The sequence below is a fragment of the Temnothorax nylanderi genome, unplaced genomic scaffold (genome assembly GCF_030848795.1).
Source record: "Temnothorax nylanderi isolate EJ_2023f unplaced genomic scaffold, tnyl_v1.0 TNYL_tig0284_pilon, whole genome shotgun sequence".
Classification (NCBI taxonomy): domain Eukaryota; kingdom Metazoa; phylum Arthropoda; class Insecta; order Hymenoptera; family Formicidae; genus Temnothorax; species Temnothorax nylanderi.
Genome location: NW_027249346.1, coordinates 109,687 through 122,483, shown reverse-complemented (window position 1 = coordinate 122,483; position 12,797 = coordinate 109,687). Strand labels below are relative to the sequence as shown.

General features: G+C 38.2%; 2 protein-coding genes across 2 annotated transcripts; both read left to right on the top strand.

Moving 5' to 3' along the window:
* The first annotated feature begins 1,484 nt into the window (after positions 1–1,484).
* On the top strand, positions 1,485–3,343 carry Rpl31 (ribosomal protein L31). The gene is made up of 3 exons (XM_071719206.1): positions 1,485–1,636; positions 2,059–2,286; positions 3,157–3,343. The coding sequence occupies exons 2-3, from the start codon at positions 2,066–2,068 to the stop codon at positions 3,305–3,307; spliced, it is 372 nt and encodes a 123-aa protein (XP_071575307.1). The 5' UTR covers positions 1,485–1,636; positions 2,059–2,065; the 3' UTR covers positions 3,308–3,343.
* A 968-nt stretch (positions 3,344–4,311) lies between these two features.
* Positions 4,312–12,787, top strand: LOC139780556 (uncharacterized). The gene is made up of 5 exons (XM_071719227.1): positions 4,312–4,644; positions 6,018–6,239; positions 7,835–7,984; positions 8,082–8,301; positions 8,817–12,787. Exons 1-5 carry the CDS (start codon positions 4,429–4,431, stop codon positions 9,143–9,145), a joined length of 1,137 nt encoding a protein of 378 aa, XP_071575328.1. The 5' UTR covers positions 4,312–4,428; the 3' UTR covers positions 9,146–12,787.
* Positions 12,788–12,797: the final 10 nt, after the last annotated feature.

Below are 12,797 nucleotides of genomic sequence, written 5' to 3'. Positions count from 1 at the left end.
GCTCACGTACGCGAACAATAAATACATAAGCTTGAAAACCAGGAAAAATAAACAGATTGTGCATCTGACAGTAATCAGTTTCTTCTCAAGTTTATCCTTCTTGTTTTTCACGCTCATGTACTTATCCGTCAGTGCCTCAAAATTGCATTGTGTCAGCCAAAATTGGGTCTTCAGCAACTCGTACTTCTTATCCTTAGAGTGTATCGTCGGTACAAAAATTCAGAAGAGTATAAATTTAAGATATAATAGAAGCGATATAGGTACAAGATCGTAAGAAATTAGGACTAGGAGAAACCAAACGATAAGAATTCTTTATACGAGTGAAGCGGTAAAAAATCTCGGCGAGCGGCTCCTCCAGAGCTAGCGACTTGGTACCACGCTGGCATTGCGGACACTGCTGCTCGCTGTAAGTCGCAAATGGTAAACGGTTGAAATCGCGGAAAATAAATCGTAACGCGCGAAAATTGTTCTCAAAGTTTACCTTGCTGTAAACAATTGTGACAGGAAATGTGGCCACACTGTGTGATGACATAGGAACGCTTCCCTCTGTACAACGGGGCGAAGCATTTGTTGCACGTTATCAAGTTCATCTCCGACATTTTGCTGAAAGTTGATATCATAACATGTAATGTAATTTTTATGAGACTACTGATATCTCTCTGCGATTCAACCCAGGTAAAACAGAAAGTCACAATGAAGTCAAAATGAGGTTAAAATGATGATAAAGTGGCCAAACACCGTCATTTTGCCATTATTTTGATTCTATTGTGACTTGCTGTTCTACTTGGAAAGCAAGTCGTAAGTACAATGATCGTAATTTCGAAAACGGACTTGGTGATCTTTGATTGAAACAATTTCTTCGTTATGCGTAAAAGGCGTTAAATAAAGTTTATCTACTAGATATATACGTTATAGAAATCGACACTTACTTCTGTATATATTCAACTTGATTTTTCGGACGCTATTTCTTCATAGAAAAAGATACGATTTAATGGCGATCAGAAATCAAAGCCGCTCAACATTCGCGCGTCTCTACACGATGCAAGTAACATAAATAGATTGGCGACCCGGATAAACTTATGCGGGGTCTAAAGCCTTGTGTCCACGATGCTAGAACTGCGTCCGAGTTTTGGTTTAAGCCAATCAACTTGCAGCTCTTACAGAAAAGCAGCAGTTTCATTGGCTTAAGGGGATCCTATAGCGGCAGTGCACTTTATGCACTAAGTGCACACTTTAACTCGTATTTTATTTATTATAAATGTTTAAGAGCAAAAATGCAAAATCGGGCTGTTTCGGGAACTACATATGAGCTTACTGATTAAAAATATCCTAAATGGAATAAGATTCATTCGATATTTTGGCTAAATGGTACTAATTCGTAAAAAAATTATGCTGGGTCTACAATGCGAGTCGCAAAGTCGTGAGTCGCAAGAATTGACCAATCACAGTCGATTATTCTCCTCAAATTCGACCATGAAATTGCAGCTTTAGAGTGGCCCAGCCAATTGGCGCGTCCTACAGCTCGGCCTCGGGCAGATATATCCAGTCGCCCCGCTACATCGCGTCAACGTCGATGGAGAGAACGTCTATCTTCTAGTCCTCTAGTTCTTTCCGCATTTAACCGTGCATCGAGGAGGTAGTTATGATTTCTTGTAGATTGTAATCCTTAAACATCCTTTTCTATATTGTTTACGTGCGTTTAGATTGTCAAAAATATTATCCGGTAAATCTTCCTCTCGTGAATTAATGTTGAAATAATCGTCACATCTGATTTCTTCGGCCGTTAATCGGCGCTGAGCACGTGACGTTTATTGCGTTTGTTGCTGCTCGGTGTGACACTTGTTCAACGATGCATTACGTCCAAAGTTACAATGAACCAAATAGCGTTTAAATTTTTATTCCATCGTAAGATACATGCCGGCTTTCATTCTGTTCAATTGACGAGATTTTTTTTCTGTTCTGAATTTTTTTTTTTCGTGAGATTGGTTGCTTCGATATGGTTATGTCTGCATACGATCGTATATAGTTTGTCATTACGATATAATTTTATAATTGCAGGTGAAAGATGGCAAAGTCTTCTGAGAAGAAGGGAAAGAGTGCGATCAACGAGGTGGTGACTCGCGAATACACCGTAAATCTTCACAAGCGCCTTCATGGCGTTGGATTTAAGAAACGCGCTCCGCGAGCGATCAAGGAGATCAGGAAGTTCGCGGAGAAGCAGATGGGAACACCTGATGTTAGAATAGACACACGCCTCAACAAACAATTGTGGTCAAAAGGCATCAGGTATTTTTTTCAATAAAAACTCAACAAAACTAACGACCGATTTCACCGTCTCCGATTAACTTGATCCTCCGATTAAACTCACTCTTCATCTCTTTCTAACTCTCCCCTTATGGTGCTTGTCCACCTGCGAGTAAAAACTCGAGAGTAGCTCTCGAGAGTGATTTTCGTAAATGGAGAGTACCTTTAGGTACTCTCAGGAGTATGTCCATGTGCGAGAATCACTCTCGAGAGCTACTATCGAGAGTTTTTACTCGCAGGTGGACAAGCACCATTAGAAAGAGACGAAGAGTGAGTTTAATCGGAGGAGCAAGTTAATCGGAGACGGTGAAATCGGCCCTAAGAACTTCAAGTTGGCATGCTTAAATTCCTGGAGTAATAATTTGTTCGGATACAATTCGAATTAGAATTATTTGACGTAATAATTTGTACCAAAAATATAAAGTACATTGAGAACAAGAAATAAAACCGTGCTAATACAGTCATAGTTAATTCTTGCATTAATTAATTGTTATTGAACATCTTTGAATATATGAGAAAATTTGTCAGTCTAATATAACTTTGTATCTTGCAATTTTATCGTGGAAAAATGAGTGCAAATAACTATAGGCTTGTTTTCTGTTGCTGAACTAGTGTACACTCGTACTTAAAATGAAATAGATACATATTGGAAGTTTTGTGAAAGCGAGATAGAAAGTTTTAGTGCAGTCCAGTGCAGCGATAAAGAACAGGAGCCCTATTCTCGAATCGTTTTCATCGTTTTCTATTTGAAATGCATTGAATTTCGCATGCGAGTTTTATGAAAACGATTCGAGAATAGAGCTCCTGGTCTTGTTCTAGGAATATATCACACATTATTTTTCCTCTTTTCAGAAACGTTCCCTTCAGAGTTCGTGTAAGACTGAGCAGGAGGAGGAACGACGACGAGGACTCTGCAAACAAGCTGTATACCCTCGTCACATATATATCCGTTTCGTCGTTCAAGGGACTTCAAACCGAGAATGTGGATGCTAGCCAAGATTAATGTATTTCTGTATAATAAATAACGATGAACTGAAAACTCGCAAGGTATTCTTCTCATCACACGATTTATACCGAATCCGTATATCCTAGATAAGAATAATATCTCTGTGAACTTCTGAGAAGTATTCTTTTATATTATATTATAAAATAAAATATCTAAGCTAATCTTCGTATCGATATCTTTGACAGTGACAGATACATAAACTTCTTATATTGATACCTATTTCTTTCGAAATATAGCTTTACTGCTCCCATTTCTCTTTTTCAGTAATTTTTTTAGTTTAGACAGGGAATTGAAAATTGTAATAATTCAGGAAAGAGAGAAAGAGCACTTCTTCATTATTAATCACTAGCAACGTACGAATAATTCGCAAAAAAGGATAATCGAGACTACACACTATCCCATAATTATCAGAATTATCGACTCAAGCAGATAGTTATCGACGAGGTATTACTAAAACTGATGAAAACGCTCTGCGCAAATTATACTATGAGAAGGCTAATATTATTGACAATTTTAAAAATGCATCGAAGATAGTGGTTATACGAGTATTTCAACTTATACCAAACTATCAATATTTTATCAAGCATCAATGTTTTATCAATATTTTATCATGTTATCACTGTTTCAATTTACAGATCTCATAATTCCAAAAAATTAGAAAAAGGGATAATTATAGTTATAGCACCATCAGTAATGACCAAAAATGAATTCGGTTACTCGGTTCATTTCATATTATTCTCTTTCGAAAGAAAATTGATATTAATTTTACAGTACAACGGCCCGCTCAACCAGCCGCTTCGGATGCATGTCCAATTTTTAATGGCATCTCATTATCGGCGGCGTTGATCAATCGGGAGATTCGCGTGATTCGCAAACTATTAGAGGAGCCTCGTGTCAACATCTCGGGCGGAATTTCGTAGACCGGATGGCCGCGTGCGCGGCGAACTTGGCGCGCATACGTTGTACGTCCGCAGTGTGCGGTATCCGCGGTACGTACCCGCTCTCGCTCGCGGTTTTGCGCGGCTGAGCGGGCTGAGGCTGAATCCGGCCAGTACGCGCCTGGTCCGGCACGGTCGTGGATCGCGGGATTGTGGTGCGAGGCGCGTGGGCCGCCCGCGATGGAGCTGCGCGAGATGAGCCGCGCGTATGGCAATGCGGAGGAGACCGCGGAGCTCCTGCCGCAGCGCGACAGCGCGTCCGAGTTCGAGAGCTACTTCATCGAGTACGCGATGCAGAAGGAGATGATCAATCGCAACCGGTGCCCCGCGAGCCGACGATTGCTCAGCCAGGCCGCACACCTGGATTTCAATTTTTCCAATAGCAATCACTCCAAGGTTGGTCCTCGACGGGCCCCACGCGGCCACGGGGGATCGTGGCTGTCCACGTCTCTCCTCCGTTCGGAGAGGAGTTTTACGGTCCCGGAAGAGTAGTCTCCTTCGTGCGAGGAACTCTGTGCATAAGCTCTATAGAACCTATAGAGATTCACGAATGATACTAATGATCGGAAAGAGTGGCACGGGATGCCTAGAACTTGCGTGTCTTAAGATCGGAAGATTATTTTAGGAAAGCAGAGAGGGTTTTTCAAAGATACATATTTACCCTTTTTACTTTTCTTTCAACTTAAGAATTGATAATCTAGGAGAAAGACAAAGGAGAGATACAAAGAACCATTCTCCATATCTATGTCATCATCCAATTCACTATCATCAATCATTTCTTTTAACATAGATGAAGCATTATTTTGGATTATATCTCACGACGTTGAGTATTACGCAAGATTACATAAATGTTTACACTCTTTGATGATCTTTAATCCGTTTTATTAATATAATTAATTATACATATCACGTGTTTTTTTTATAATAATATTACTTTACGCACGACATTCGTTAATCTACAATTTTTTTTTCCCACAGTTATAATTAATTCGCGAATATTTACTATTATTAATCTATTATCTTCATTTTATCAATGTTTAATTATATTAAATTAACACTTATTTATTAATATTTGTTCATTAATATTTTTTATATTATTAATTATTTATAATTATAGGATTTGGAAGTTATAGACAGAAAACCGCATTACACTTCTGTGCGTTTTTCTCGAGTTTATCTCATCAATCCCGTATCTTTACGAATTTTTTAAATCGCAATTTTTTATTCTCGGGAAACGAAAGAGGTTCTCGGAGGTTCTTGTCGATTTGTCGTACTCCGAAGGAGTCGTACATATAAATTATAATGAACAGTATCTCTACAAAAGTCCCTTAATTGATCAGTGAGTTAATTAGTTCATTAGCTCACACAAGCGGAAAATTGTTCTAATTTCTTCCATTCGGATATAAAAGCTTATTTCTTTATTCTACTCTAATTTATTATACTAGCACCACAGACGCGCGCTTCGCGCGCGCTATTTAGCTTTAACATTATGCTATTACTATTACACTATTAATTTCTTGATACACACAACTGTCAAAATATACGATGACAGCTGCAAATGAAGTAAGCGCAGCGAGAAAACCAATCAGCATCGCGGAAAAGCGGCAACAATAAATTCGACTATCGACTTAACATGCCTTTTTTTAGAAAGGATTAAGTTAATTTTCAATTTAAATTTAATATATATTTGTATCGTGTTCGGCGAATTATATTCGCGCAATGAAGCTACAATGACTGAGACAACAGTTTGTTAATTTCGTCCCCGTCAGGATTCACCATGTGCCGGAATCAGCATGATCCATACCTCGAACTGGCCGCCTTCAAGAAAGCGCGAGGAGGCAACAGCTCTGGAGAACCTCAGGAAAAGAGTGGAACAGAGCAAGTTGTACAAAGCGGAGCGAATTGCCGATCCCGTAGTAGCCACCACGTCTTCGATGAACTACGAGCTGACTCAACAACAGTTGGACAATCGGCCGAAACTTCTGAAGAAGGTAGACGGTAGAAATCGCGAATACGCTCTCTCAGAAAAATATTATTTCGTTCAATTTTAAGTAATGATCTTAAAGTATATACGATCTTGACCCTCAATTTAATAATTAAGTCCTGTTTTTTTCTTTTTTTTAGCGCGTATATTTGTCTTGAGAATCGCTTTTAAATTGTTAGATGATCTGATAAACTGAGAACTTGGATTTTAAACTGCGTTAATTGATTTCAGTAGGATAATTACATTGAGTATACTTTCTAGAAATGTGAGAAATTATCATACCGCATTGCCAAATGATCTTTCTGTTATTCTATATGTTATTTTGAAAACAATTACGAAATGAAGTTGATAGCAAATAATTGTGAGAGAGCAAATAATGTCGCGCCTTTTTGTAAATCCAGGTAGAAAGCTAAAGACGAACATTGCGCGCCGGATTACGTGTCTCAGGTTCGCGGAATATAATTTCCGTTGTGTCCTTGGCTCATCTGACGTGCGACTGTTTTCGAAATGGAATACGAAATCAAAAGAGCGAAGGAGCACGCGCGCAAAGGACTTGGGTCGATACTTTAAAGTCAGGAGCGGCGCACCGTTATCTCGGTTCCTAAGTGCAATTGGGATATTGCACAATTGGTCTGTTCGGACTTTCGGTTGACTTTCGTTTTGGCGATCTTTCGATTTTGTTGGTTTTTTTGTCTTTTGCACAAAATTTTATTCGCGGAGCAACGCTTCCTTCGTGTTCGGTTCTGAGGAGACACGAAGCGATGCTCCGCGCCCGAAGGCTGAATACCATAGTGTCCTTTAAATTTTAAAGAGAAAGAGAATCAGGATTGGAGATGTAGACATCTGAGGATGCAAAAGCGCAGTAATTCGAAATTTAAAATTCTAGATGTAAATCCAAAGAGAATCCAGAAACCTATAAAGAGAACTTACGAATCTCAAGCTCAATGATTTCAGGATTTGAGAATTCAAGGATTGTACAACTTGTGTAGATTAAAAATTCAAGAATGCAAGATTTTCAGGTTTTAGAGATTTGCGAATCCCGAAATTCGCTAGGGTTCGCGAAGGATCTACAATTTTTATAACTTGAAAGGCTCGAGATTCGCGGACTCCAGTATTTATAGAGGCCCGAAGGAGGCGATCGAGCGCCTTACGAAACCCGAGGACGGAGTTGTACGATATCGCGTGCGGCATATCGCATAGATCGCACACGGAGAGAATTTTCTGTTAAAAACCCTGAAATCATGGTAGTTGTGGGACAACGTGTACCACCAAGAATTTTATGCGAGCTATTCTGATTAATATCTACCATAATAAAAAATATTAATATCTATTACATTAAAATATAAAATATGTTTGATTAATTTTACTAAAATATATCTAGGAAATTTCAATAATTTGTCAAAATTTACCAATCTGCTTGGTAATTTTTATCACGTTGTTTGTAAAATGTCTTTTGTATATTTTAAAAATTCCTTGGTGTTTGCCAAGTTGTCCCAAGTTTGTAGTGAATTTAAGGGTAAAATATAACAAAAAATTCTCTCCGTGTAGAATGGATTTATTGCGTGCCCCTCGCACGTATCAAGAGATGGATTTTCTTTGCAGATACTCAGCAACCGACCGATGAGTATCACGCACGATAGCAGCGATCTGGAGACCGACTGGCGCGACAGCGAATTCATCACCGAGTGCCTTTGCTGGCACAACGTTTATCGGCAACGGCACAACGCACCCCCGTTGACCATGTCACCCCAGGTAGTAAATCAAGAGTAATAAAGGGCAACGCGGAAAACGACCCAAGAACATGCCGAGAACTTAAACGACACTTATACATTATTGTTCGATGTTACAGTTGTGCGAGTACGCTCAATCATGGGCTAATCATCTGGCGCACACGAACACGTTCTATTATAGGAACGATCGGAACGTAGGTCACAATCTTTATTGTCGTCCCGGTGGCGCGGTACCAAGCGATGTCACGGGACAGGAAGTCGCGTCCTACTGGTACTCCGTCGTGAGGCAGTACGACTTTCTCAAGGAACCGGACATTCTCCACGTCAATGTAAACGCAGGTAAAAAAAATAAAATAAAATAAAACAGTATCTAAAGTTAGAAAGATTATAATGTCTTTCTTAGAAATGATAGGAGATAAATTTTATATTGTTTGATTTAATTTATTATGTTGTATTAGTATTTTAATTAGACTTTTTTAAATTTATGTTCTGTTAGAATTATATTCGTACACAGTAAAAGAAGAAGCGTCAAATCAACACTTATATACTTATACGAGTATACGTATATACATACGCAACAATAATCTTGAAATGAGATTATATTGCCTTAAATGAAGAAAACTTGCTTAAATAAAGTCATTTATATAGTTAAACGAAGTTTTAAATAGTTCAACCAAGAAAAAAAATTGAAATTCTTATAAGAAGATTATAGATTGTTGCGTATATACGAGTATACAAGTTTTGATTTAACATTTCTTTTTCTTCTCTGTAGGTTTACACATTCTTATATATTTTTTATTAATTTTTTATTAATTTTATTGAAGAATAATTCATGCAAAGAAGCGTTTGCCTAGGTCACTTCACCCAGCTGATATGGGCGAGAAGCCGTTACTTCGGGGTCGGCAAGGCGTGCAGCAGAAGCGGCAAGGTGATCGTGGTGGCGAACTACGAGCCGGTGGGCAACGTGTCCGGTCAATTTCAGAACAATGTGTTCCCGCCGTTACCCGAGAACATGAACGTGGTGCTGTCGCCACCCTCCGTGCGGGTGTCGCGGGGACAGTACGAGCTACTGAGGCCAACGGCGCAACCCTTGACGCCACCGTTACCGCCGCCGTTACCGCCTCTGTTGTCGGACACCGCGTCCACCGCCAGCGACACCACGTCCGTCAGCTCCGGCCAATAATACCACGGCCGTGCGAAATGCCTTCTCTGTATTTGCGCGCGATGGGCCGGACGCTGAGGAGAAAGAAAGGAAGAGGGGCCGACCCTTCGCGTGCCGCGAATCAAAGACTTCGGACACGCGAAACACGATGACCGATATTTCTGTTGGGAAGAACGAAATGTTTTTCAGAAGCTTTTCATTAATGCACTGACACGCATCTCTTGGAAAGCTTCTGAAAAGTTTCCAAAAAAGTAACATATAATTAAACATAACAATATAATTAAAAATATCATCTCGATGATATAGCTCAATTATTATCATAAAGTTGATAAGCAATTGATTAATTATTGAAGAATATTGCAACATTGTGTCCTACTGTTGCAATTTTATCCCGACTCGATCGTATTCAGTAATTTCCCACGAAATGTCGGTCATCAGGTTTTACTGCCAGGTTCAGCTACCGCTTGCAAAAGCAGTGATAATCAAAGATACACCGAGCTTCGTCGTGATAGCTGATAATATGTAATAATTAAATCGAGTAGTACAATCTGCGGCGTAATTATTGACAGTGGCGTGACTTTTCGTTTGTTTATAAGCCCCGTGTGAAAATAAAAAGTAATGCGCTAAGCAGAAAGGCAGGATATATGAAAAAAAGTAAGATAGAAGAAAAGAAATTGAAGAAATATCAAGAGGACAATTATACAATTAAAATTTTATAGGATTAAAGTAACAAGACTAATGAATATTGAAGTGGTATAAAATTCCTTTCTCTTGACAAAGTTTCAATTTCTTCCTTTTGTGTGTGTATATGGCAGGGAGAAGCTATTTTTTAAAGAGTCAGGTCACTGTCTGTAATAGATAATAGAAGCTCAAATTTAGAATAGCCATACTTATTTCCGGTTTGGCAAAAAAGTTAGAAGCGATCGAACAGTTTGTAACTTGTTTTCAAATTTTTCTTAATTTATTCGCTGATTATTCATTGCATATCACGTATTTGAAAGTTGGAATTGTTCAAAACACCCAGAAGCTCTATTTTATACGACGGTTTAGAGTTGGCACTCATTTAAAGGATAGTTATAGCTATGTAAGATATATTTGAGAAGCCTAAATGACGAATTGCGCCTAGCGAGGAGATATAATACTTTGCACATACCTTTCCGTCCTGTTAAAACTTAAAAATCAATGGTTTGCGGAGTGGCGTTTAAGTTTCTTAACGATAACGAATGTTCCTATCGAGTAGTGAGGATCAGTGTGTTCCCCAGAGGTTGATCTAGGAAAATAATTAAAATCAAAATTGAAAGAACACCTTGAGACGAGAGAGACCACAATCACAGTACGTTATACATTACGTATTGTTAGAAGTATTTATAGGATATTAATCCTGGAATAGCACTAGAAGGAAGATCTGCGATATTTAATCTTAAATAATACTAAATGAAAAGAAGGAAACCGATCGGAAAGGAAGTTTGCAGGATTTAATTTTATACGGCGAATTTATAGAATTATAATTAAAAGAGAAGCTATATTCAGCACCATATATATTCATACCTGACATTCAGCGCTAAATGTCAGATGTGAATATAGACTTTTTAATTAAGTAGATTAGTGCTGTCCTTATTTATTTTCAAGTTCCAACGGAAATGGAATTGAATAGGCTTAATCGCTCTAGGACAAGTTGAACAAAACGAAGTCTTTAATTGAGACAGGCATTCGTTTGAAAGCGATAATTATCACGAATCCCTCGCTTTCAACATAGGACAAACACAAATACGTATCCTACGTCTGAAGCACGGGTATGTAAGACCGTGGTCTGAAGTCTGCCAGACTGCCAGACTGTTTGATAATCATTAGCATAGAGAGACGACGCTGAGCGGTTACACATCGGTGCTTTACGTTTCGCCTTCAATGATGATTTATCGTGAATTACGACACGAGATTAAATCTTCCACTCCCCAATTATTCCTATGGAATGAAAAGAGAAACGAACGCGGGAGAATTAAATCAATCAGTGAATTGGGGAAAATTTTTAGGCTGATGTAGTAGTTGCTTCAAATGTTGTTGCAGCGATTTTAGCGCGTTAAATAAGATGTATGTACATATGACACACGATCTACGGCGAGATTGTTAATGATCGAAATAACATCGATTATATTAGAGGAAGGTCTCTCAGGTACGCAAGTTATTGCGGTTACACCTTACGGCGGTTCTAGTAAAAGCAAATTTACAGCGATTTTTATAATTTGACCCTGATGGACCTTGATTCGCTGATATAGAGAATATATTAAAGATAGATTGTTACAAAAAACATAAATTATTTTTCACAGGTAGATTGTTGTAGAGAGAAGAAGAGTTATTTTTTCGCTCATAGTCGACCGACTAGTACCTCGCTTTTCCAAACATACAAAATAGAATGTAATGTAAAGCGTAAACTATAAGGAGACACGTTTTTGTCTCTTTAGAGTTTCTAGTCTCACGACTAGATTTTCGCTTCCGTAGAACCTTATGTGATGCTACATATGAAACGATAAAATCGTTGATTAATCGATCGCATATGAAATACCCGTTAACGATTCGCTTAATCGAATTACTCAATTAGTTTAATCGCGCTTCGTGTAATTTAATGTGAGATCGTCGCCCGTGAGCTCGTGGCATAAAACGACGTGCGTTCCACAATGCCGATAATAATGTTTATCATAGCGCACAGGGTTAAATAACAATCGCTCGATGTGATAATTAAGAGGCTTTCACTAATCTAAGAATGTTAATCAAATAAAATTACGATTACCGAGAGGATCGACGGGGTTGAAACGGTTGTTCGTCGCTTTTGAATGTCTTTTTTTTTCGTACGCATGCGAGCTGTTAAAAATAAATTTGCGACTGGAGTATTTTAAAGTGCGTGTACGCTCACCTGTTGACAATCGATACTGAAACGTCGTTTCATTTATATGTATATTGAACATGACGACTTGAAAGCTCGTAGATCTACGCACAGTGTGTTCGCAGACTTTAATTTTAATGACAACTCCCTAATGAATTCGAAACTATCTTTCCTCTCGACAGGGTTTCGAACAAATCACTTCCCAGATCTTCTTGATCTTTGACTTTAGGTATTACGTCTCGAATATGATATCTCTGTTAATGAGAAATCCATTTGAAATTAATCTGATCTTTTATCGAAATACAGTGAAGATGTAACACCTTATAGTTATACGTACCTATATATTAATCCGCAATGATACAATTAATCGCGCTTAACTATTTACGAAATTCTAGTCTATCTACTCAATCAGAATGTAAGTTATAGGAATTGTATATTAAAAAAAAAGGATCTTATATATTATTTATTTTATTATAAATCTATTTTCTAATATAAAGATTTTGCTATTATTGATGACAGTCTATCGGATCTGCCAGAAGCTCACGTAGCCTATTATTAGCTTTGGTAACGTTGAATCTCTAATAAAAAAACTCAATTCATTATCGATCCCTGTTAATCGCTTCATATATGTAGAAATAAAAGTATCAAAAGTTAAAAGTGGAACGACGTTAATGTAATCGTTGTTGTTAAAGCGCATAGCCTTAACGAAATGAATTAAATGCATTGCAATCCAACGTATTTTATAACGATGAATGTTAATAAAATCGTCTCTTCTTTTGCAGAAACAGTTCTCGC